The following is a 26592-nucleotide window of genomic DNA, read 5'->3' as shown; positions in this document are numbered from 1 at the left end:
CTGTGTGAACAGCTTACTAAAGGAAACCGCATTCTCGTCGAATTAAAATTCTAACGCAGCGTTGACGTCGCGACGTAGACACGTAACGAGGTTCTGTCGAGCGTGGAAACGACTCGCTGTGATAATAGAAAGAAATTGATAGGGGTCGGACTGTCGGAGCGCGTTCATCGCTACACGGAAATTCGCCTGATGTCGTTGAGCAGTAAACGGAAGGACATTTGGCATTGTCAGGTGAGACACGTGGGGATGAAAATTGTACACGGATTGTTCTTGGTTCTTGTTAGTACGTTTTTGTGTTTCCTGTGACGTAAGTGTTCATCATGGTTTTAGAGGGGCACACCGAGGACATGGATAAGCGACGATCTGTCGATGGAAACATGCATGACCAGGCTTTGCCCATTCCTGTTCAGATGTTCCTTTGGCGACAGTTAAGGTACGTTTTTGATTGAAATATTCTCACTTCTTTTAACGAGCCATTGTCTTTTCAAGATTATTATTATAATTCAAGTTTAATTTACTGTACGGGCTGGTCCATCTAAATATCTGTTCCCATTGTGGAGATACAACAAATATTTTATATGCAATTCGAATGATATCGAGAGCTCTATACTAAAAAGAAATGACTTTACAAAATATAGATATTCTGTGCAAGTTATTGGCTTCTTGATGTCATTCAAATTGCATATAAAATATTTCTTATATTTTCACAATAGGAAGAGATACTTAAGTGGTCTAATTAGATGACTACCCTGTACATTTTTTGCACGTTCATAGTAAACTTGTTCGATTTAATTCAAGTTTCCTCTAAATCCCTAAATTCTGTCTGTAGAGAACACGTAAGATTATAGACTGCTACGCGAAATAATTGAATTTCTAGGCGTACTTTAGTCAATTTAATTGTATTATACTCATATCTCGATGTACAGTATTTTCGCTATTCTGCCATAATATAACGCTTACGTATTACAGGCCATTCACACGTGCGAAATTGGGCAAGCTACACGAGACGTCCTGCACGGTAAAAATTGATACCTTCGCTTTCGTAGATATTTCTTGAATTATAAAACAAACAAACACAAAGGAAAGATGAACCATGTATGTATGCACATGTATGCTTGCGCGCGCGCGTGGAGAACGACGAAAATTTGAAAGACAAATTCAGAAGACGAGAGATCGAATAATTATCGTAATTGACGCGATTGCACAAAAACAGTTCTATTGCCTGAAAGTCCTCTTGGTAGAAGAGACGATCGACGACGATAGGTTCTGACGTTTCGATTGAGTATAATTTAATACAGGAAAAAAGAAATCTGCTCCACTGGCAAAGCAGACGAACGAAGCATCGTTCTGTCTGGTTTTCTTCGCTTTCATGATTGTCCTCGACAAAGTTGTTGTGCTTTTTGTTAGAAACCTGCCTTATTTATCGATCATTGTGTACTTAGATGAAATTTAAGTTTGAGATACTCGAATCGATCAGACAGAAAACTATACGCACAAGACAGGGGAAATTTACCATCGACTATGACACTGTTTGCAAAAACGTGTCGGTATACTTTTACTAAACATATACATTGCCAAACAATAGCCAACCACAAAAGAAACCCTAAAATCATTTGACCAGAGATCTCGTAAGCGGCTAAATTACCAAACGTTTGTAAGTGACAAAGGAATTTATGACTCGCTGCAAATGTCTCGAGGCGATGAGAAAGTGCGTTACATTAGCGACATACTACCAGTTTGCATTGAATTCTTGGGAAATATATGTTGAAGCTTTCTTTGCAGTCATGGAATCCAACGTTTCGAGATTTTAAACGATAGGTGATTAGGCGATTGTAAAGAGTAAAATAGTCAAAGTTGCGCCTGAAAGGAAGCTAAATTTGAATTTCTCGAGAAACATTGCGGGATTTCATGTCGTGCAAATCCCTTGTCAACCGTATCCCACCAGCCCTTTATTTTTTAATACCTACCCGACCTGCACTAACAAAGTAACTCCTCTACGCTGCTGCCTCCACGTGTCACCTGCAGTTCTGTCAACACGCGCCAGGCCATCATGTAAGTTCGCTAAGCTTGATACCTGCCTGCCCCCATGCTTGTCAACCTATTTGCGCCGTTGTGCACTTACATTCTGATTTCTTTTCACTCGATTAGTAGAGGCTAATTACGAATTACTATCTCTATACTACTGTCGCTTTGTTGCACGTCGTCGATGACTACTAACATTTGCTTTGACGCGTTCATGTGCAGCCCCTGAATATACTTCACAATACTTGTTCTTCGATTAAGTATCTTCAGAGCTTCTGTTATACTGCTTAATTTGAAAATGACAAGCCCTGTATAATACCTTACAGTTCTTTCGTATTTAAACGTAATTAGAAGTGAATAGAGGTGGCAGTAGATCGGATTGGAAAAATTCACTAAGTGGTGAACTGATTTTTCTTAATATCTTTCCAGTACAGCTTTTTGATTATAGATCAGTCAGATACATATATTTATATTGCTTTTGTAATTGTATAAGTTTGATATTTTTTCAACTTGGTATCTTCAGTGACATTTAATATTCATGGATTTTATATTTTGGTAGGATATTATAGTATGTACAGAGAGTATTCTGAGAAATTTTTCGGTTTCGACAGTTTCGATGAATACACGTAGTTTCATTGATCGTATAATGCGATAACTTATGACTAGCTTTGCATCGTAGCTTGTCGCAAATACTTACTTTCCTCTTATTCCTTTTTCGTACTTTCTTACGATTTCGAATTTTTTCTTTGATCGCATCTCAGGGAATTAAACAGTAATATTGAATATTTACTTTTCAATGCGTACGCAGGAAACGAAAGAAGCTTGTTCGGTTAGTATTTAATAAGCCAATTTGTTGTTATTAAATTTATCTGTCAGAGATTCCAGTATATTTAATATATAATTGAACAATTTCATTTCACATTTATTGTCATTTAACAACTTCAAATACTGTTATATGTGTCAGTAACTATGCAAGTGATCTAATTGTAAGTCAAAAATCTAAAAAGATTGAATTTATCGTTTATTTAGTATTGCATTATTTTACATTAAAAAACTAAACAATAAATTCAACCTTTCTAAATTTTTTATTTAGGCCACTTTCATAGTAAACAAGTTACCAAAAAAGAATTTTAACTAAGGTAAATGTCCCAGTAGTTAACCATGTCCCAATGCATAAACAGTAACGTAAATTTTATTCAATTTTAGGTTTCAATTCTAATATATTATGTATGTCTAATTAAAAATACAAACTAGTGTCATAAAGTAGTATCCTCAGTCTCTAGGACCTCACAATTAAAGTATTGGGACATACAGTTTTAGATTGTTTAGCTACTGGGACATTTGACACCTTAAGTGTTTAGGTATTGGGACATTTACTTGAATTTAAGTAATATTTAATGTTCGCCTGCAGTCTCTCGAGAAGGTGTTGGTTCAAAATCTGCACAATGATTTGACACAGTCTTTGAAGCTGATATTGGGCACGGTGCCACGATGGCGTTTGATTCAAACCGCTCTTCCCTACGTTCTTCACGCTGCAGCCAATCTCCTGTACAATAGGTGAGTTGTCTGCTATTATGCCTCTTTATCAAATCTTTTCATTTCCACTTTTCACGAGAACCGTTTGCTTTAATCTTAAAGGAAAGACTTTCAAAGCCTCGGAGCTATGGAAACAACGCTACTTTACATACTCCATTGGATACTTCTTGATGCCGCTGAGGAATGTTCAGAAAATGATGTCGATCCTGCGAATCCTTTTTATTACTTATTTTCAATACCCACTATGACCGTAAGTAATTTTCGTTTCTTCTATTAACTTTTCAATCAGTTTAGATTAGATCACTTTAATAATAAGCGATTCTAATAATTAGCGATGATATATCTTGCATAGGGCTCAATGCCTCCTCATACTTAGATTTAGTATTCTAGACAATAAAAAACTGTAGTATTAGAAGAACGAAATTGTTTTCGATGATTCGTAGATAATATATCGAAAAAGATATACATTTTTATTTTCTACAGTTGTTTGTTTATCTGTTCGCACCATTGTGCAATCATTTAAAAGACATCGACTTTAAAACTAATCTACGGCTGGAAAATGGGTTGAAAATATGGTCGGCTATGTGCGAATGTCGTCACCCAGATACGCCCTGTTTTACCACTCACTGTCGAATCAAGCCACGAGCACTGTGGACTAGATCCTTTAAGTCTTCGAAGCAACATCAAACATCTGACGATGTATTTGTGGGAGGAGGTAAGTCTCTCCAATTAATCTTATACTGTTTCACGTAATTTGCTTCGATGCTTCATTCACGTACACTTGTAATTATACAACGTCAAGTTAAATTTAAATTAACACATAGATTGTAATATATTGCTAGATAGCTTTCGAGTTTAATGATGAAGGTAATTAAGCGAATTTCTTACCAAATTTTCAGATGTCGATAGCCCTCCCAGTCAATCGGCTAGCGCGTTTTCGGACCAGAGTGACAAACCAATGAAACAGCTAGATGATGATGTAAGTCACAAGAATTTAAATTCTAATTTTTTATTCATATCATTCTCACATAATATAATTTATTTACTATCAGAATACTTGGGTTTCGTCGCCAAAGGACACTGTCTTCCCAGAAACGATTCCCGAAGAAAGTTCAGGTGCCGAGGACGAGCACGTAGTGAGTACAGCAAACACCTTCTAATTAATCTAAACTATTTTTATCAGTGAGATAATAAGAAATATTTCTATTAGGTAATATTCAGGTTGCCATCTCTAAGTGAATCAGAAAAAGCACTCAACGGGGTAACAAAATTTTCTATGATGTTATAACTGTTCAATTCCCCAAGTTCATAGACACAAAAATGAAGTGAACATTCTTCATCTTCCCAGGGAGAACCCAGCATCTTTCACGTGGCCATGGGTCGAACCGATTTCTCAAAGTCCACATTAAAGATAGAACAGGTGACCGCAGTTTCTGGATTGGACGCCTGCAGACACTATCAGGAGAAGCTATCTAAGACAGGGTTAGCAGTGCAAATAGTAGTTAACAAGTAGCAGAGTGAGCCATAGTATAGCACAAGCTAAATGAAAGTTACTGGTTTGTTAGAGGCGCGGAAAAGGAAAAAGAGAAAGAGAAAGAAAAAGAGAAAGAGAAGGAAAAAGAAAAGGAAAAGGAGAAAGAGAAAGAGAAAGAAAAAGAGAAAGAAAAGGAAGTGCCAGACACTTCAAAGAGGAAATCTTCTTTGACGCAGACCAAAGGTTGCAGTGATTCGACCGCCGAAGCGATAGCAAGTAGCAGTGCCGCTGTCGATATAGACGTTCGAGCCGCCACTTTTCTCGATGTGGCTGTTCTCAGGTGCCTTTTCGTTCCACAGTGGCAAGAAGAAGGGGTACATTGGGCCCTACAATTTTTATACCATCGGTAACTTCCAATGAACATTTATACAATCATGAATTACGCCCAAATATTTTAATTAAATTTTTCTAATTTAACATATCGTTCTTAGATTACGTATGGTCAACGAGGAGAGATCGGTACAGGAAATGCCACGTCATCGAAGTAACTCACTGCCCATACCAAAAATCGAGGTCTCGCTTTATCAGAGTCCTGAGACCAAAAAGAAAGGCATGTCTAAGGATTTTATGGAAGTACCAGAAACTCGTGATGTCACCTTAACAGCTGGTATGTGTGAAATACCATTATAGTAGTATTGAAATGAGATCATCTTCCTTCGTCACACGTGACCTTTACAGGTCACGATGGCGACTCAAGTCCCACGAGACGTGCCAGTGAGAAGAAGCGAAGAATGAAAATGGCCGACCTTAAAGCATTTGTTGAGACGAAGTTATTGTCTAAATCGGAAAAGGCGCTTGAGAAAATTGGCCAGGAGGATTCGAAGATGATGTTCGACCAGGTAAGCGTAAGAAAGATTAAACAAAGGGTATTTTAATATTTAGCGAATGTGAATTTGCTCACAGGATAGTCGTAGGTCTCTCGATACGGGGGATGAACAGTTAACGAGGCCCACGTCAGCGACCTCGAAAATCTTTGAAGCCAAAGATGTCGATCACATGAAACATCCGACGAATTTAATCAAAGGGAAAAGCATGCCAAGTTTGAGGTATGTAGAACGACCACAGATAAAGTAAACTGAATAGCGAAATACTTGACTTCATCGAACATTTTTCTATCTGACTTCATTTTTTATAGTTTCTTTTTGTGCCTACATACACGCGTGTTCTCATATAGCTTAGTTTAGGTATAGCGTTTTCAATATTTTCTATTTGGTTCGTGAAGTTTTCAATAAAGTATTGAGAATTCGTGTGTATGTGCGTGGCTCATAGATACTTCGTAGAATAGTAAATGATTTAAAAACTTGAGTTGAAATAAGTACTCTTATAAAGGTTTATTTCGTAGTTATGCTTAAACTGTATGCAATAAGACAGATGCGTTTTGTTAATAATATCTTTCTTTAAATGTAGTCTATAATCAGTGTTGGGTAGTGACCAAGTTTTTACTGCGTATGATTTTATTTGAAAATAATATTTATCATACAGTATCAGCGAGAGCTAAATTAATATTCACGATTTTACTAATAATATTTAGATTAGTCGTTTATTTATAGCTTAATGATTGTTACTTTTGTGTTATAATATTTGTAGACAGAGGAACATATTTATCTCAGTTATCTGCTACAATTATTGCCAGCACGGTAACATAAATTTATGACATAATTAGAATAAGTTAGGAATGCATTGAATATGTCATTATTATTCAAACTGCTGCTATATTTTTTCTAAATTTTACAATAATTTTCTTCTATTTTTAGTAGTATGTACTACTTCCCAATTAAGCATTCCTTTAGAATTTAGAAAATTGCAAGAAGTATTCTACTTAGATTACATTTCTATTTCATATTTTACAGAACTTTGAAATCTTATAAATATATTTGTATTTCTTACCCAACACTGACCGTCATTTTTCAACTTTAACTAAAAGTTTATACGAGTATCCGGAAACTTTGTTACACAAATGAAGATGCAAGTTCTACGTATATCGTTTCTGAATATGAATTCCTATTTATTAAAAATAATTTACATTCTGTTTCTTAAGTATCGCCTCTCTGCAGTTAATATCGTACAAGAATATTTAATTCACTCTTTTCACTTCTATATAATTGACAGTGAAACAGGGTAATTGCTTGCACTATGAAAGTCAATTTTCAAATAGACAGAAAAACACTGCAGATCTTCGATTTCTATTTCTGTGAAGATATTTGTCCATTTTCATTCGTAACAGAATTTTTGGAACAACTGCGTTATTCGATAAGTCTTCCGTTACAATTTATGCGTAATGTGTTTCTCTATGTGTGTCTTCTCTCTCTCGTTCGCCTTTTCACACCTGAACTCGTGCTCAGCTGCTTGATTAACGAGCTGACCGCGGGAGGGTAAGTCATCAATGTCACTCGAAGGAAGTTCCGTACTGCAGCTCGGTTTACACGCTTCTTTTACGAGCTTCCTGCTTCTGTTAGGGCGCACAATTATCTTTAAAACACACGGCACACCCTAGCCACCACGGCACCATCACAAAAGACAACGAATACCGCGAACACGTTACTAGTTTCACTTTCCTTTTAACCTTATCAAGTCATTGTATACGTATTATATTATCATAGATACAGAATGGGGTTGAAAGCGTGGTCGAACTCAGCGTGGAGCGATGTCATAGAAAACTAAATCAAAAATACAGAATAAGTCTAATTCTGCAATTCTTAGTCTCGATAAAAAAATAAAAGGAACTCTATACTTTAATTTTTTTCTAATTGGATTCTTGTTGTAATTTTCGAGTGATTGTTTAATTTATATTTGCACATGGGATCATCTCATGATGGAGTTTACCACAATTTTAGCCGTATACTGGTTTAAGAGTTCCAAACGTGTTACACATTTTGCATTAATTTGATTTTTGTTGTGCACAAGATTTACTGAAATTTAGATCGCCATGTAACAATAATAACGTTTCTTTATTTCTTGTGTATTTGCCGATTATGTGTTCCTTGTGTTCGCTTTGCGAAGGTCGATGTTTTCTGACACAAAATAATGATCCAAGCAAAAAGTAATTGTACGATAGTAGTTCAAGGATCAATTTTTTTTGTAGATATACACAGAACACGTAACGAAGTACGTAAAAGCTGTATATAATTGCTCCGAAAACTAGAATTCTATAAGATACAATTCTTGCACATTTTTTCGAACACTCATTTTGCCCACAAATTCCTTTTCCATTCTCAATCTTAAAAGCTGCATTTCACAAGTATATTATACGATCACTAGAAATCCAGTCACAGTGAAATTAATCAAAATATGAATAGTTTCGAAATATCATTCACTTGAATTTAGAAAACACAGAAAATGATACACGGTGTAAAAAGAAGTAATAAGCACGACTTCCACCGAGTTTATATCTTTGGATTTGTCGAAAATAATTTAGTGAAAAATTTTATTAACAAATCTGGGGATGTGAATTATCTCTTGAAAGTCATGTCACTTCATTTGCATCTTGTACGTGATAACGATACCGTTTGAGAAACGCATCGAGCATGCAAGCGCATCAAAGTAGATAAGGACCTTAGAGATCAGACAGTAGTGCTTACCTAGGATTCACTTTGAAAGATGGCATGGAGAGAGTTCCTAAATAAAAAAAAGATCGTATCCACTTGTGTCTGATCAAACTTAACTCGCAGGTACATCGGCGATACTCGTATCGAAAGGAAGCAGAGTCGGTTTTATAGTCAATCGTACACCACACCGAATCCTATTATCACGGTCACGGAGCATACGCCTGCACCATCCCCGGATTACATGAAACGTCAGGTAAAAAGAAACACTCGATTCACGTATGATTTAAGGTCTAATCTTACACGCTGTACTTTTCGCTGTAGGGTTCAGTCGACAGTCAATTAGACGTTATCAGCATGCATAGCAATCGTTTAGATTCCGAAAGGAAACCCAGTCTGACGCGATCACAAACAGACTCTAATATCACTTACGCCAGCGATGAAATACCAGAGGCACCTGGATCCTCTTGTTACATCACCAAAGAGGGAGATATCGATCTGCAGGTAGTTCTGAAAGTGAGTAGCTTTATTTGAAATATTGAAACGTGCTTAATAGTCCTCCTCTCTAATCATTTCTGTTTCACTTTGCAATCAGGGAGTACATTCAGTTGCTTTGAGGGACAACAGTTGTTGCACTCTTCGCGTATGCGAGATTATTTTGAATTTGTTAGAGCTCTTAATGGATATGGGAGTGATGAAACAGTGTCTTCGCGAGGAAACGACGGGAAGCATAGCGGGTAAATAGAAAAAAATTATGATATAGGTTTTTATTTTTATTATAAGATGATCTGCTCTGTTTAATGACAGAGCAATAGAGATTAAATAAACCAAGGTGAAATAAGTTCTAGTTATGTACCTTTTTAGCTTTATTTAACGTTAACTGAGAAAAAAATCACGTTTGTAAAAAGTGAAATCTGTATGAAACGTGTATTTTATGGACATTCCTAGAAAATATAGATCGAAAATAATTATCCTAATTAAGAAGTAAAATATTCTGTTATTTGAACTTTCTTAATTAGAATTCAATGATATACAGGGTGTTTGACAATAGGTGTGAACAATTTGAAGGGAAGATTCTACATGCCAAAATTGTGTTTCTCACTTCGTTTCTAAGTTATTAATTATTATAGATACGTCTAAATGTCTTGTGAAGTATGTCTGACTTGGAGACTCATTCTATTAATATCCTGACGTCTGATCAGACAAATACATGCCATCAGTAGAATAAGTTCTTAAGTCAGACATACTTCAGGGGCATTTTAGGTGCATCTTTAAGAAATAATAGTTGGGACACGAAGGCTCAAACGCAATTTCGTCATTCTTCATCATCGTCATATTATGATAAATAGAATCAGACTTTCAAATTTCTGACACCTGTTGTCGAAAAATATATACATTTCATCGTGTAGTTGAAATGATGAAGACATTGTCTTGAATTACAATATAAGAACTTTCATTCTATTCATGCTGCCATATTTACCAAATGGCTGTTTAGAGTCAACAACGGTAGTAGAAAAAGGGGACACTGGAAAAAAGAAAGATTCCCCAGACGCTCAAGAATATCACTGCAATGGCATAGAGGACAAGTCCAACTCTCACAGCCTCCTGATGAACTGTGTCATCCGAGTGCTGAAGCACTTAGGCTGTCCACATAGTTGCTCAGACGGGATACGTGGACCTCAGGCAGACTTCTGTCGCTCTCAAAGTCAAACGATCCTCACGAAATTGCATCGAGCCAGTTCGAAGCAGTTCTCACGGTTCTTGAGATCAATGGTGCGGGAACAACCAATACCAGAGATTTTGGAGTTCTTTCACGCATTCATTGGATTCTGCGTGGATCCAAGTTCGTTGCTATCTCCACTTAGTGAGTAAATCGAGGGAAACGAAAAAGGCTTCGAGTGTTGTCCGCTTCATATTTCGCTGTGCTGCTCGATCCACTCAGTCATCGACGATGACTGACGTGAATCCAACGCGCTGATAATTCGCAAAGGCCACTGGCCATGTTGCATCTAAATTCGTCGACGCATCGACGTTTATATCGCTCATGCTTCGTTGCCCTTGAACTCTAGTCTCTCTACTCTTCGAAAGCTTTCACTTGGTTGTCTTGCGATAGATCAAAAAAGAGGATCGAGCAAGTCCCCCGACATTGGAGCTCAAAGTGGATACGCGGCTGCTTATGGTGTTAATCTAATGGCGTCCACGGCTGCAGGGGTCTTTGGTGGGTCCAACGTCAGCGGCGCGATGGGAGCAGCAGCAGCCTCTACGAACGCAGCCTCTGCTTATGGTCTTGGTGGACACACTGCACGCGGGATCGAGAGCCAGATTTTTAACTGCGTTTTTAAGACACTGATCACGCGTTTCGTTAAAATGCTGAAGGATCTGAAGTCTCAGGAAAATATCAGTTTATACTGCGACCTCCGTCAGTTCATGACTTACGTGAAAGAGGTGCACGGGGGGATCTTTCGTCGTGTCGTTCTGAGTGGAATCCTGGACTCTGCTGACCGACCTAATAAACGATGTAACAGTAACGTTCAAACTACTCGAGTTATCAGGTATAGAAATTTAGAGTAGTGTGGATAAGGCAGTAGTCACGCACCATACAGTGACTACCACTGACTATCACCGATCGTCATTGATCAACCACCAAAATTAATGTTCACGATCATGTTGCAGTTACCAAATGGTCGATGTCATATGAACTATGAATTTAATTGTAAATCCATTCTGACATTCTATCATTTTGAATTTTAATATTTCGTATAATAACTGTTTACCTCAAGTAGTGTTGTTTGAAATCATTGTATGATTTATTTATTAGATATAATTAAGGTGTTGAATCTGTCATTTCTACGTTTGAAATTTCGTTGATGGCTGACGATCGGTGGTGATGGTTGAGCGTGACCGCTCCCTAAGTAACTTATTATACATAAAGTGGAATATTTGTAGGCATATACATCAGTCAGACCTAGATGAACATGGTGACATTGGGGTAGATACTTGTTATACTGTGGATGATAAAGGAACTCGAAAGTTTTTTTTCAAGAAGAGGAGCACATCTTCTACTTGCGCAGTATGTGTCTGTACAGGTGTCTGCTGTGAACCTGTCTATGTATTACTGTGTGTATTATTTCAGAGTCTTCTTGAAACAGAGCTCAGCGAAGAGAACGCAAAGATTAGCCAAAGTCCTCTGGGTAACTTGAGGAAGAAGCACATACTCACGCCGAGGCAGAGTGAACGTAATTTAGGGATAGATTCCTTGAGCTCTGGGAAAATTCGAAAATCGACTCGCTTCCAAATTGGAGGCATAGGTATGCCTTCTGAAAATTTTTAGGATTTTAGTATTTCTGATAAACACAAAATTATTTATACAAGTTCTCTGGAACTAATTTCCTTGGATATCTCTTTTGGATAAATTTTAGTTAATTGGTTCCGCAAGGAGTACGGCAGGACTGACTCCACTGACAGTCATGAAAGTAGCGAATCACCAACTGACGGTAGTTTTGTCAGACAACCTAGTTTCCACTACGGTCATTATCGCAGCGCATCTAGATCAGGACGTGGGTAAGTTCCCTTTTTTCCTCTACCATCTTATTGTTACTTCTCCATGTCTGTTACCTACAATTCTTTGTACAATAATTAGAAACATTCGGTACACCAGTGTGGGTCTGACCCTCCAAAAAGCGAAACGTCGAATGGAAGATCAGTTGATCAAAATCGGTTTTGGGAAAAGTAAAAAGAAGGAGAGTTTAGAAGAAGTACCTGGAAGTTGTAAGCGAACTATATAGTAAAATAAAGTTCTGTCACAAGCAGATCAATTAAATTAAATTGTGTTTGCGAACAGATTTAAGTAGAAGGAATTCCATGGATTTCGGTGAAGCTTCGAGGGAATCCGAATTCGTAGTCTTGAAAGAAAGGAGGCTGGTGCCCCGTAATGCTGTCTACGATGGAATGTTAAGATTCTCATTCTTATTGGAGACCTGCCAACCTGGTTCCGTTCCTGACCACTATCTAATGGGAGCAATCTTAGATCTTGTAGATATATTTTCATTTCTACATAAGATTTAATCGAACTCATGGTCTTTCAGTAAAAGAATTATTGAGTTCCTAAGAATTTCACCTAATGATAGATAAATAATCACTCTGTAAATTTTTGTATCTAGCCTTATGCTCCAGTGGTCGCACGAGCGTGTCTGCTATTGGAATGCGCGCATTTCGTTCACCTGTGTAATAAGGGACAATGGCCCACCTGGATGAAAATGAACTTTCCCATATTTCGACCATCTGTTCCTATAAATAATCGAAACGCGTCCACGATGCTTACTAAAATTCATGTTCTTCAACGTACCGCTGGGAAATTATTTTATCAATGGGCAGAGGTACTTGCAAACCTTGGTACCACTTCTAATCTACTTTATTCAAAAATAGTGTATTTAATAGTGTTTACTTAATAGGTCATTGGAGCAAGATTAGAAGAGTTAATGCACGAAGATAAGCAAAATACGGATCAGGTAAGGGCGATGGTCTCTGATGAAAGCAAGCAGAGAGATTTGATTGTTGAAGACGAGGAAGAAGACTTCCTTGACGAAGGTTATAGTATAGTCTAATAATAATAATAAGAATTAATGGCATTGTTTTTATGATTTATTTTATGAATCTATTGTTAATATAACTTTTTAGCTAGCATAAATGGCTATGGATCTCAATGTCCAGTCGCGTTACGTCTCATCGCCTGTATTCTGCTCCTGGAGGTGACAGCCTTCCTAAGGGAAACTTATCAAACATTGCCGAAATTTAATAAACTTTTAACGAAAGAACGTCCACCTGCTTGGGAAAGAATGTACAGCAGGGAAGCGAATAGACGATGGAGCATGGCGCTCTCATCGATGGGACATTCCCAAACGTCAGCTCAGAGTCTTCAGTCGATCGTAGGTGATCGCGAGGTAGCGCGTAAGTATTAAAGACATTACTATTTAACGCGACAGGCTTCTAAACGATGAATTATAATTTTTTTTTGAATTAATTTTTTCAGCGGAACGCAAAATTAGTTTCGTCCTTTACGAACCTGACAATGAATCAGAGGGTAGTAGCAAATCGACTGTCACCATTCAAGGAGAAGAATTCCAAAATGCTGACAAAGAAAAGGCTAAACGTGTGCAACCGCCTCAGGGTCGGCCATTCCTTCTTCGTCGTGGTACCGCGGAAAATGCGACTGGTTCATTTAAGAAGAGAAGCTTGAAACTTCGTCGGGGGACCAAAGAGGGAAAAGACACTGAATGTGAGGCCTGTGAGTATAAAAGAGAAACTTTATGTTATATAAAGATATTGATTATTTTTAGCTTTAAAGTGTTCTAAATATTTAAGGTATTTTATGAAACATATACAAACTTGCGTGTAACTTCGAGTTTAATGTTTGATAATTAGATACAGTGAAACGAGCAGATTCCATTCAGTCGAAGAGGAAAGTGAGTTCACTGTCAGACAGAAGCGACACTTCTGAGCCTGGTTTTGGGGGTGAAATCAGTGGCGAAGAGTCTCCTGGAATACTTATAGATGATCAACCACCAGAGAGTCCAAGCGACAGTAACGAAACAGACGAAACTAATAAAAATTTCCCTTGGATGAAGGTTTTAGTGCAGTTCGCTAATTCTTTCAACTTCTACTGTTCTCATCAGAATTTCTGTCACCCATACTGCCATCGACGTCAAATGCGGGCCAGTAGTAGATTAATCAAGTCTGTAAAGAAAATTTATGGGGAAAAATTTGGAGTTCAGAATGGCACGGGAATGTTCGACTTCGACGCGGAAAAGAAAGAGGGAACTAAAAAAGAAAAACGTAGTCGCAAGGTGTCTGAGCAAACTAGCACACAGGTGTCGCCTGTACGACGAAAGGACAGCGTAGGAAAAAAATACAAGTAATTTTATTAATAAAAATTAATTTTTTCAAATTATACAGTTAGACAAATTCGAAGTTGCTTCTTCTTTTTTCTGAAATTCAATATGACAAAATTTCTCTTATGTCAGAGATTTTCAAATTGAATACTTTTAGTGACAACTGTTTTTCATTTCAATACGATCAAAAAATTCAAAATTAATTCTTCAGTCTCCCAAATTTCTTTCTCCAAGAAAAAATGATTTCGAATAACAATCCTCCGTGTCTTTTTATACAGAATTGAGAAGAACATAGATGGATCGCAATCAGGTCGACTAGCGCAACGAGACTCCTCCAAAGACTTAGCTGACCAAGATTCCGAAAAAGGAAAAGAATCTTCGAAAAAATCTGGAGCAGACGATGCAGCCAAAGAGAATCCAGCAATTTTAAAGTACATCAAGACCCAAGTAAAGGACGCGTTTCACGCACCCTTGGCCACTTTGGTGAAAGGCGCGGTCGTAATGACAGAAGAATTATTCGTCGACGTTTTGCCCGTCGCCTGGGAGCTTCTGTTAGAATCGAATCAAGAGGTCGCTGCCTCGGCTGCATCGCTCTTCATCGTTGCAGCTGTACGAGCCCCAAACCAGGCCAGCGAACTGATGCACCATGGTCTTCAACACAGCAGCACCAGTGTACGAATAAACGCCATATTGAGGTTCCAAGTTCTGTGGAAGCTTCGGTACCAAGTCTGGCCACGAATGGAAGAAAATGCTCATCTCACTTTCAAAGTCCCACCGCCTGGGATAGAATTCACCTTGCCTTCGCCGAAGATTGGCATCGAGTCGTTGCCTGTTGTTGACCCACCTTGGATGCCACAGGTGAAGACGAAGGTGGAGGAAGTGACTATTAATCAAGAACATCATGTAAGTTTTGTGTAAAACAGGATAATTATTAATAGACCCTGGATTGTTATGCATTTACTGAAATTTGAAATATGTAAAATGTACAGAATCTTTATAATATCAAAAAATTACAGAAAATATGGAACATAGAATGTAAATTATGGTATTTGAAAGATGAAACAAATTTTTATTTAGCTTCGATTTCTTTAACTGTGTTTATGAAAATATGAAATTGCATAAAAATCTGTAGTCTAATTATCAGATTTTAGAGTGTAAGTGCCTGGTGGGTTAAATAATTATTTATTGTGGATGTTAGAGGTCTCTGGTAACGGCGACGAAGACGCGTAAGAAGCAGCAAACGGAGCTTATTAAGAGGGCTTTGCAAGCACAAGATGATAAGAAACGAGAAGAAAGAGAGAATTTTTTAATCACGACTATACCGATTACTGTTCAGGCTGCATATGAACCTAGTCCTGTTGGGGACGATCATGACGAAGGTATAAACAGTATCTCCCTGGATAAAAGATCACGGCTATCCTTTCTATATCTTTAGTCCCAATATTATTATATTTGGGTTAATGTTTATTCGAAAAACTTCGAAAATCCATTCATACTATTTTAATAAACATTCTAGGTTTAAAGAATATCTACAATTGAATGACTAAAAAATATACTAGGGATGGTTTCATTTTATTTAAAAGAGGAGTAAATTTTTATTTGAAGAAACATTACAGTGCCCTGAAACAAGTGTTCTATTTCATATAGGAATTGTTGGAGACGAAGACGGCGCTGAAACAATACAAAGAAACACGTCACACCATGGTCAGTCAGCACCCTCGTTGTTCCCTTCTTCCTTGTGTTCTGCTATAGTCCAAATCATTCACTTACTCGACGACGCCGCCGTCTCCGATGACGGAAGCGCTGTCTACGAAGTTGCATATCAAGTAAGAGTCGAATGGCACCTGAAGTTGATGAATAATTCGACTCAGGCGAATAACACTATCTCAACCTTATTCCCAGGTGATCTGGAATTGCTTAGTGGAAGACAGTGCATTATTCCTTCGCTATGTTCTGGAACGCCTGACCAGAGACAAGCAGGAACTGATGTTTAATATATTGAGGCATCTCATACGATTTGTACCCAAGCTTCCTCAGCAGGCTGCATTCGCGTTATATAATTATATAATTGGATATGTGATGTTTTACGTGCGATCTCCACACGACGAGGGGCAGAAATTAATTGGCACTGCGCTCTCTATACTGTGGATGGTAATTTAATTAAAAGAAATAATGTGAAATAAAAATTTCTTTCATTATATCTAAACTTCGATGTCCTCAGGTGGTGCACAGCGTTCACGGAATAATGTTTAAAGATCTAAAGCAGATTCTACGCAAGGAGCAATGTGATGCTTCGATTTTATTAACTGCAAACGTTCCATCGGCGAAGAAAATAGTGGTTCATGGACCTCAAGACCCAGACGCAGGAGGCATTCCCTCACAGTTTCCAGTGGTGGAGGACACGCAATTTTGTCAAATACTTCGAGAATCTCTAGACTTCTTTGGCATCGAAGAATCGAAACACCGAGAGTACTTCCTCGTTGACTATAAAACACGTTTGTATTATCTTTAGTGTGAAATTGATGACAAATGCATAAATATGTTCAAAGTGCTTTACTCCTAATATCAAACTATTTTTCCAGACCAAATTCGCAACCCATCGTCATACGTTCGCGATTACTATTTCTTCAAAGGCAGATCCCACTTCTCCGAAATAGAATTGGTTCACATGAAACCAGAGGATGCGTTCAACGCACTGCAGCGTCAGGAGCTGGTTCACAAGTTCGTAGAAATAGGCAAAGTCCTCCTAACTTGGGCAATTTTAAAGAACGTTGATATGGTGGTGCAAAGAGTAGTCTTTCTTCACGAAGAACTGATGAAACTACCCTCATTCCCAAGGAAAGCTCTGGAAGCAGACTTGGACTTATACAAAGGTGGCGAAATTGGCAGAGTAAGTAGTAATACAAACTGGAGCACTCAAAATTATACAAATAATTCTGTATAGTGGAATATTAAGTAATATTCTACTTAGGAACTCCTTGGTCTGGACGTAATGCATAAATTCATGTGGGTCAGACTGATAGCGAGAATGTTTGAGGCGATGGCAGGAAACTTTGCCTATTCAGGAGACATTCATCTCTTCTTGAATGTTTTAAACGGCGCGATAATTCTTCACAGCGAAGATTGCTGTATCCTACGTTACGTCGTAGCCACGTACATAAACGCGGCGCATAATTTCAAGAACATATTCTCAACAAACGGCTACTTGTTGATCATGCCAACGTTGTTGCAATTATATTCCACCCATCAAACGAACAAACTAGTGACAACCACTGTTGAATACGCTGTGAAGCAATTCTATTTAATGAATCGGAAACCCTTCATTCTTCAGATGTTTGGAAGCGTTTCCACTATATTGGACACGGATGAAATTAGTGTTCACGGAGATGCACACAAGGTATTTCTAACTACATTTATAAATATATAAAGCACTATTTTTGTAAGCAAATATTCTTAATTTTACATGGAAGTACTTTTTAATTGTCTCTAGGTGCCCGCCACATGTTTATTCAATTTATTGCTGAGTCTAGAGACTCCATCACCAGATCCATTAAATATAGACGAATTAGTTAAAGAAGAGAAGCCTTTGAAAGCCATCGATTTCTGTTATCATGACGAAAACGAAATGGTCACTGTGTTAGATTGCATATCTCTTTGCGTGATGGTGATAGCTTACGCCCCTGACTCCCTCAGAGGCCAACAAATGTTGGTAGGTATAAATTAATTCTTGGAGATTAGGTTCACTGGTATTTAGAAAAATTTTCTACGATATTGTAGATTACATTGGAAGCCATCTTACCCTGTTATGTTCAACAAATCCAATTGCCGACTTACAACAAAGAAGGGAAAACTGAGAAGGAGATTATAAATCAGTTGGCTGTGGCAGTAAGGACCTTGGTTAACAATTCTGAAGCACTCACAAAGTAATTATATTACGATTTTTGTATTTCACTTAATTAAAGAAATATTATGAACTCCTTACATGGTATAATAATATACTTTATTAGGTATTATAATGGGCCACAGAAGTCAAGTCCTGAGCATAAAGGATCGAGTCAACGAAACTATGGCAAGGGGCCATATTCGCCAGGATTCGATTTCGAAGATGACACTCATACTACTAAATACATGGAGCACTCGAAGGTTCGAAGTATTTACGATCGAGATAACGATGACGCTGAGAGCTGCCACAAAAATGAGTTTCGTCGACCACGCGATACGTTATTGAACATGGTAGGAGAATTCGTGGCTAGGTGCTCTGTTCGTTTGGCTGAACTGAATAAAAAGTCTCAGGATGGAAAGACGATCGAATTGTTAGATTCAAAGTGTCACATAGTGAGTACTCTCTAAATTTTGTAGGATAAATATAAAATGATTGTTACGTTAATTCTATATGTCTACTACAATAATTTAGATATTTTTAATTTTAATTTATATGATTTTTTAATAGCGATTAGCGGATATTGCGCACAGCCTTTTAAAGATATCTCCTTACGACGCGAGCACAATGGGTTGTCGTGGCTTAAGGAGATACATGAACGATATTTTACCTTCCACCGAATGGTCTAACGATGACATGAGACCTGCACTGACAATTATTTTGAGGAGGCTCGATAAGACATTCAATAAAATACATAAGAAAGCTTCCATCAGGAGAAATACTGATTGGACTGCTGCGAGTAATCTCTTAAAGGGAGTGTATGAAACGTTATTAAGATGCCCTTACATTGCACATTTTCAATATTTGAAAGCTTTGTTGAGTACTTGCCAGGTTAGTAAGCTAATAAAAGCTGAAATTTTTCAATACTATTTATCGACACTTTTTCTTATTGAGGAAGAACCTAGTTGGAATCAAAATAATCTCTTGGATTAGAAATCATTATTGTCGTTAATCATTTATTAATACTGGCTTTTAATTTACGTACAGTCATTAATTATTGGAGATACCTCACCTGACGATGTGACTTCAGCTTCCTCTGCAGCACTGATGAGCAAAATACCTCCACAACATTTTTGCTCAACTGTCCTTCGTTTAATAGCTCTCCATGTTATATCCCTCGGTGAAGCATATTTGCTCGAAAATGTCTGCGGGGGTCATAGTAGATTCGCCACTCAAATTCGTACCGAAGATATGCTTCTGAATTTATTGATACCATTATTCCTGCGTGTGGGGACTGGAAGAAAAGGTAAATTACAATTAAAGAAAATGATATGAGTTATTAACAAATAACCATTTGAACTTGAATATCTCAAAAATTAAGAACACATATCTAGAAATAAAATGACTGAAAATTGAAACTTTTTCTAGATGTGCCAAAGTTAAGATCGTCGGACATAAATTTTGCTTTAACCGCGGTGTTAAACACTTTGTGGCCCCCAACTACGAAAACACTGCCAATAACAGCTCAAAATCTAAAAACCACAACAGATATGAGAGCTGGTAGTCTAACATTCGTCGCAAGAGATTCGAAGACGTTAACGAAAACGTCGCTGACATTATATCAAGTTGCTTTTCTAGGTGAACAACAAAACAATTTTGTAACGATATCTTCTAAAGCTACTCTCAGAGAAAAATTCAAAAATCGTAATTTCATTTCAATATTCTTTCTAAATGCATCATTTCGTTTTTTCCAGCGTTAAAGATAATGACAATATGTTTCGAGACGGAACTAAAAACCGAGTGGCCAAAAATCCTGCGCACAATGCGCTTATTGAACAAACGAAACGAGGCCTCCACTTATCTTTGGAATTTCATAGAATTCGTGGTGACTCATCGCACCGCGTTGTACATTCAAATGCTTCCGTTCATCGTTCATAAAATCGGCCAGGCGCCGATTTCAGAGCACGAGAGAAATATGCAGAGCACCATACGCACGAAAATCAATGGCGACACTAAAACTGTGCCAAAGTCCCGTGGCACTCTCTTGACCGATCTGATACACGAATTGAAGCATCTGAAGAAAGAAATAGACGGCAGAGGATTCGGTTAGTAGATCGAATTACTTAGTAATTTCAATTTGCACAATTTTATATTTAATTGAACGTTTAGTTTATCAGTGACTGTAGATACTATATTAAATTACAGAAGGTAATGATGAATTATTAAGTCTCCCTTGAAGTTTATGAAATTTAGAACTTTTCTTCTCATTTAGACGAAATGCAGACAGAAGGACAGCCTCGAACGCCGAGGCCATCCTTGATGAATCCCTTGATAGGAGATCTTGGACCCAGGGCTCATGACACTGCTCAACAGTCTGGCCCTCATTCAACTCCCGAGTCAAATTCCAGCAGTACTGTTAAGTCAACGCAAGCGAGTCAAGTATCAGCACCGCCAAACGGTATGCACGCTGCGCGTGGTATGATCTTAATTACGTACCTTTTTATCGACATGCTTGCTACCATGTATAATATACTAATATTACGTTACATTTGAGAGGAAACTTTAGAATACTAAATATTCAGTTTGTTTCTCAGATTACTACTTGGAGGATGGTAGTGAGCATGTTAATTATAAACGCTGAAATTTTATTAAAAATGTTACCTAATAGGAACACTATAGTAAATGATTGGAAGTATAATTTTGTTCTACTTTTTCTAAATTTTCTTTTTCTGAAAATTATTGGTAACTGTTGGTTTGATGTTACAGGATCAATTTTAAGTGTAAGCATGGGTTCCTCTACTCTCCGCGATGGTAGTGACATTGGAACCACCAATCAGCACGCGAAGCAACTGGCAGCAGGTATTCAATTTCTTTTGAGAAAGATCCTCGAAACGGTGACAGACTTTCAAGTATTAGTGGTGCGACTGCAAGCCTCTTATAAATGTTTCGTTGTTTTTCTGATCGATTGCGAAACATTTACCACGGTTGGATCGAGCCATTGTCTATAGTACACTGCGACAGAATTTGCCACACCGAGATACTTGTTGATCTACGATATTTTTCTGTTTGTCGTGAATCAAAACGTATCGTTTCGTTCGCTGACGAGGCTTGCGATAGATCGTCTAAGTTTCTTTTGTACATTACTCGTTTTAAGTCGAGTAATCCATGGAAATAGCTTTAACTTGGCTCTCGCATTGTTTGCATTCTGTTGCCCGTTCTCCTTTGTTCAGACCTTTGTGTTTGGCCGTATATTGTCACATTGATCATTGCGTTGCTTTCATTGCTAGCTAGGGAACGAAGGTAAGCGGATACTATTAGCCACTTCTGACACAGTTTATGATAAACGTTCTGCTGTTGTATTTCATTATCACGCTTCTCCTTATAACTTCATCATACCTTGCTCTCACTTTCACCCTCATCCTGTAAATCCTACCATTACACAGATTGTTGTCAGTGCCTTATTGTTTCCGTGAACAGAGATTTGATAAACTGTTAATACACTTCTCTTTATGACACCAATGAGTTTTTATATCTGTTTGCACTACTTTCTTCTTTTCTTCTTTTAATATGTGAGCTTCGTTTTATTCCTTTTATTCAGTTTCACACTCTTTAGGCATTGTGATCCGAAACGTGTAAAAGCTATCGTAATATGACTGTCAATTGTAATTTTTTAAAGCACTTGTAATCATTTTTTAAAAAGCAATGTTTTAAAGAACTAAATTTCTAAAATAGAATTAAATGTAAAGTTTTTACTGTAGTGTTTAAGGGGCAGATGAGTCTACATTTGGCCCAATTTACAAGAAGCTCAAAGCTCATAATTCAAGCTTAAAATACGGATAGGATCACAACCTGAACGTGTACTTTGCAACATATTTTATATGAATCTCATTTTTCACGGTGTTCTTTATTAGACTAATCTGTTACTAAGTGTCATGTTTTCTGTCACATTCTCTATACGAACTTAATCAATCTCTATAGCAGTATTTAGACAATGGTAATGTCCAACAGTTGGTATCCAATTCATTGTGACGTGAATACACTGTACTGCAACGTAGTTGCTTCGACTCGCTTACCCTTCGTTACTTGATTACCTAATAATTTCTGTAATCGAAGGTTCTTTGGTAAACGCAGTAATCCTTATTTGTCAATGACAGAATGCCATACATTTCATGTATGCGGGCACGCATGTATGTGCTTTTTCTACACTTTGAACAATCTTCATATCGGTGCTCTATCAGTGTTTCTTTCCTTATTTCATTAACAAGATCCTTGATTACACAAATTTTTCAATATACTTTTTCATAAAGTCTTCATAATCGAAGCAGCCCCGTAACAATATTTCCCTCCTCGAAATAACGTCATTGTTAATTTTATAGACCCATGATTGTACCCTATTCATGTTTAACTCTGTCATTCAGAATACACTGTCTTTTCAGGGGGTCATGTAAATTTAATATAATTATGAGAAACAAGTTATTAAAAAGAAATTAATTCAAAAGTGTTGTACGTTTGGATAAAAAAATACTTGTTTAATAATAAAGCCATAAATACTTGATAATTTATGGAACTATATTAAATGAGTATTTTTTATTTCGCTCGTACAATCCTGCAAATTGGTGAATTATCTAGTTTTGACATTTTGTACAGCCTAAGTAACGATAACAGCGTCACATGGTCCATCGTACTTATCATCTCTCCTATCATTCTAGACGTTGAATGTGGCATGTTTCAGATAGATTCCAACCATCTTCTACTAGCGATGAACGTAACCATGTTAAGCCTCATCCTATATTAACTCAACAAAAGGCGCCAAAACTGCGCTTTCTCTCTTCTGTAGAATGTAGGCACTCATCAGGTAAATTGCGAGACCTAATTCTACGTAACTGTATCATATTTATTATTATTGACAATATGTACATTGTACTAATCAGTAAAATTAACGTTCATTCTTTAAAATGAATTGAAATTATTTAATTAATATAAATTAGTATATTTAGAGAATTTAATATAAATTAATAGATTTAGAGGATGTAGAGGATAAACAAAATTTTTTAGTCAATGAGTTATCAAGCCATTATCGAATAACGAAAGAGAATTTAATATAAATTAGTAGATTTAGTGGATGTAGAGGATGAAGAAAATTTCTTTGTCAATGAGTCATCAAGGTATTATCGAATAACTTAAATGATACTAGCAAAATTATAATTTTGATTAATATTGTAAAAAATAGATATTGTCATACAGTACGTCCCAGATATGTGAACATGGATTATCTTTCGTCACGTTTCTCGTCTCACCAGTCTACTGGCAATACTTCCACGAGACGTTAAATGATCAATATTACAACAATTATCATTGCATATCACGCTTTACTTCATGTTCTTTAAAAACATTGCTATTTAACTCTATTTTCCTTGTTTCTCCCTTCAACTTTTGTATTCTATAATTACTAAATGCTTGCTCTTTTGTACTATCCTTACGCATTTATTCTTCATGCTTTAACAAGTAACGAACGTGCAGACGTGCAATTGTTTATACCTGCGATACAACATTTACATATAACATACCTGATACAACGTTTAGCTAATGACACGTGGTCGTGTTTCCTAACGCGAGAATTCCATAATTAAATAGTAATTACAACTAATTTACAATTACGATACAAGTTAATTACTATTCAGATACCTATTCATATTAGAGATAATGCAATAGTGGAAATATAGCTCGTCAAGCGCCGTGATTCTCTGCTGAACGATTGAAAATAAAGAAATTAGTACTTTTGAGTATTCAGAGCACGAATAGGTTTCAGGCATATTTTCAGTGAAGAAAGAAGAAAGCTAATCGGACACTGTGTTAATAGGAGAAACAGTGACGAGCCAGCTCAGTCCCACCAGTCCAAACGAAGACAGTTCAGGCGAATCCCGACCAGACAAGCCTCGATTACAACGCTCTACAGGACAAAGCAAGAAGACTTTCCGTCTCAGAAAGAGTCGAAGAACACACGTTGAGGTAATGATATTTCAAATACATATATATTTGAGTCTCTCTCCTCCGAAATAATGAGATAAAAGGGAATTTTCGAATAATAGAATATCACTTTTCAAAACTAATCATTTCTGTAATATTTTAGATATTTGATGTTTCGAATGTTTCAACATGAGAAAGCACTTCTTCGTTATCACTTTCATTTATTGTTTTAGTCTGTGTAAAATTTATATTGCATCATCGTTACTATTATCGTATCATCGATCGTCACTATTATAATCTTTATCGCAGGAATACACAGAGTATTTAAAAACAGACATTAAAAACTTGAAAGTGTGATTGTACATGCCAAAATAAGACAGAAATCACAAATGGCAAAACTGCGTTTGAGGCTTCGTTTGCTAGTTATTAATTATTATAGACTCCTAAAGTACGAGTGCAACGTGTCTGACTTGACTCATTCTACTGATCGTTGCGCCTGACTGACCGATCTACGCCAGCAGTAGTATAAGTCCCTAAGTCAGACACACTTCAGGTGCATGTTTAATAGCTAATAACTGCTTGTGAGAGTCGAAGGCTCAATCGTCGTCATATCTTAACAAACACAATCACCTGTTGTCGAAGATCTTGTGTATAATATACATGTACAGTCTAAACAAACTTAATACTATTAATACAAGAAAGCATATAATATCGACAAATTCTAACATATCTGTAAGGGAAGTAAGCAAAATTGTTGAAAGAACTGAAATTCTTTTTAAGTAATAGAATATTCAGATATTATAGTATTCTGATAATGGAGTGTTTGGATATGGGAGACTCTACTTCTAAAAAATTTTACTTTCAATCTAATAGAAAATAATCTTAATATCATCAATATATAATATATTATTTAGTATATTACTGACACGACTGAAATCTTTTTTCAGATGCCACAATTCAAGTCAGAGCAAAACAGTGGTATACAGCATCCACAACCAACACCACCGCAATCACCACAACCACCGCCAGTGTTAACGCCACCCGTCCTAACGCCTCCAGTGGAACCTTCGAACTTCAACATCCCTTCAGACTCATCGTCCATTCGTTCTAGGCAAAGTTCGTCTATTCGTCAATCTGATTGCGAAAAGAGCAACAATGTACCCAGTGATCAGCAACAGACGCACAGTAGCTTTCACCACCACCACCTTCTTCATCCTCAAACGTCAGACGTTTCGTGGGACGAAGACACGTCCAGTACATCCGGTTATCGCGAATCATACAGCATGCAATTAGTATCTTTAAAAAGCACTAACAATAATCGTCCTTTGCAAGCACCACCTTTGGCATCGCCAGACTTAAACGACATGCCTTCAACCAGTAGCACTACGACAAATGTTATAGCCTTTGATGGCAGTTCACCAGACTGTTCTATTAATGGGAGTGGAGGAGAGAAAACCGCTTTGTTAACTTCTAGCCAAAGAACAACCTCCCAGCATTCGTTGTTAATGATTTTTCCTAATCAAGATGAAGATACGTTGATATAGATGGCACGCTAGTAACAAGTGGATGGCTTTTTGTACGAGACTGATCAAGACGTTAATATCCTCTAATTGCTAACGGGAAGTCTCAATACATATCTTTTTGTCATACAGGGTGGTTCAGTAAAAATGAATGGAAAAGTTCTTGATCATCGTAGGCTCGAGAAATAATCATTTTTAAAACATGGTATCCTAGTTTCGAAGTTAAGGAAAAGACCAGAAGTCCATTGTCAAGTAAATTGAATCTAGTGGAATTTATCTTTTCTTTCCACAAACAGTTGACACTAATTTTGTGGGTAAAGAATTAATAGTTCGTGGTATTAATTACTATAAAAGCTTACGTTAGCAGTTATAGGTTTAGCGTAGGGATTTTTCGTAATACTGTAGAGCATCTACAACGTAATAAAACGATTTAATATAGTGTTCAAAGTTTTCATTGATGTTTTCCGTTGATCGGAAAGACCAACTAAAAATGTATGTATTAAAAGTGTAGTCGTGTGGAGATGGAGTACTTTGTAATACTTTGGTGGACATAGTAAAATTATGACCACTTGGAGAATTAGGCCTAAATATTTATATATGCCTTTAAAACCGAATACGTTTGAAATAAAAGTACCTTATGAACATTAAAACTGCCTGCTCTATATAATTTACATTCACAATAGGCATGTACTAATTTAAGACT

General features: G+C 37.0%; 1 protein-coding gene across 2 annotated transcripts; it reads left to right on the top strand.

The window, feature by feature from the left end:
- The first annotated feature begins 92 nt into the window (after positions 1 to 92).
- LOC143183730 (protein unc-80 homolog) lies at positions 93 to 26539 on the top strand. 2 transcript variants are annotated; one of them, XM_076385418.1, is made up of 50 exons: positions 93 to 231; positions 331 to 433; positions 970 to 1018; positions 2026 to 2052; positions 2831 to 2851; positions 3434 to 3579; positions 3661 to 3808; positions 4042 to 4273; positions 4458 to 4537; positions 4611 to 4694; positions 4769 to 4819; positions 4907 to 5040; positions 5124 to 5438; positions 5524 to 5699; positions 5771 to 5931; positions 5996 to 6138; positions 7435 to 7464; positions 8761 to 8890; positions 8959 to 9150; positions 9230 to 9371; positions 10130 to 10498; positions 10748 to 11186; positions 11581 to 11704; positions 11768 to 11942; positions 12054 to 12195; positions 12275 to 12402; positions 12476 to 12666; positions 12795 to 13010; positions 13086 to 13221; positions 13312 to 13581; positions 13664 to 13918; positions 14056 to 14545; positions 14801 to 15425; positions 15721 to 15901; positions 16170 to 16348; positions 16425 to 16673; positions 16744 to 17017; positions 17105 to 17412; positions 17494 to 17919; positions 18013 to 18231; positions 18300 to 18445; positions 18530 to 18857; positions 18973 to 19293; positions 19450 to 19708; positions 19831 to 20040; positions 20157 to 20507; positions 20675 to 20860; positions 21169 to 21261; positions 24263 to 24411; positions 25317 to 26539. In XM_076385418.1, exons 2-50 carry the CDS (start codon positions 348 to 350, stop codon positions 25911 to 25913), a joined length of 10383 nt encoding a protein of 3460 aa, XP_076241533.1. In that variant the 5' UTR covers positions 93 to 231; positions 331 to 347; the 3' UTR covers positions 25914 to 26539. The 2 variants fall into 2 exon arrangements, with proteins under 2 accessions (XP_076241533.1, XP_076241532.1); XM_076385417.1 differs by having other exon boundaries at positions 11581 to 11942.
- Positions 26540 to 26592: the final 53 nt, after the last annotated feature.

Source organism: Calliopsis andreniformis, chromosome 9 (assembly GCF_051401765.1).
Source record: "Calliopsis andreniformis isolate RMS-2024a chromosome 9, iyCalAndr_principal, whole genome shotgun sequence".
In the NCBI taxonomy this organism is placed as follows: Eukaryota; Metazoa; Arthropoda; class Insecta; order Hymenoptera; family Andrenidae; genus Calliopsis; species Calliopsis andreniformis.
The sequence above is the reverse complement of the archived record's forward strand: the minus strand, read 5'-3'. Positions and strand labels throughout refer to the sequence as shown.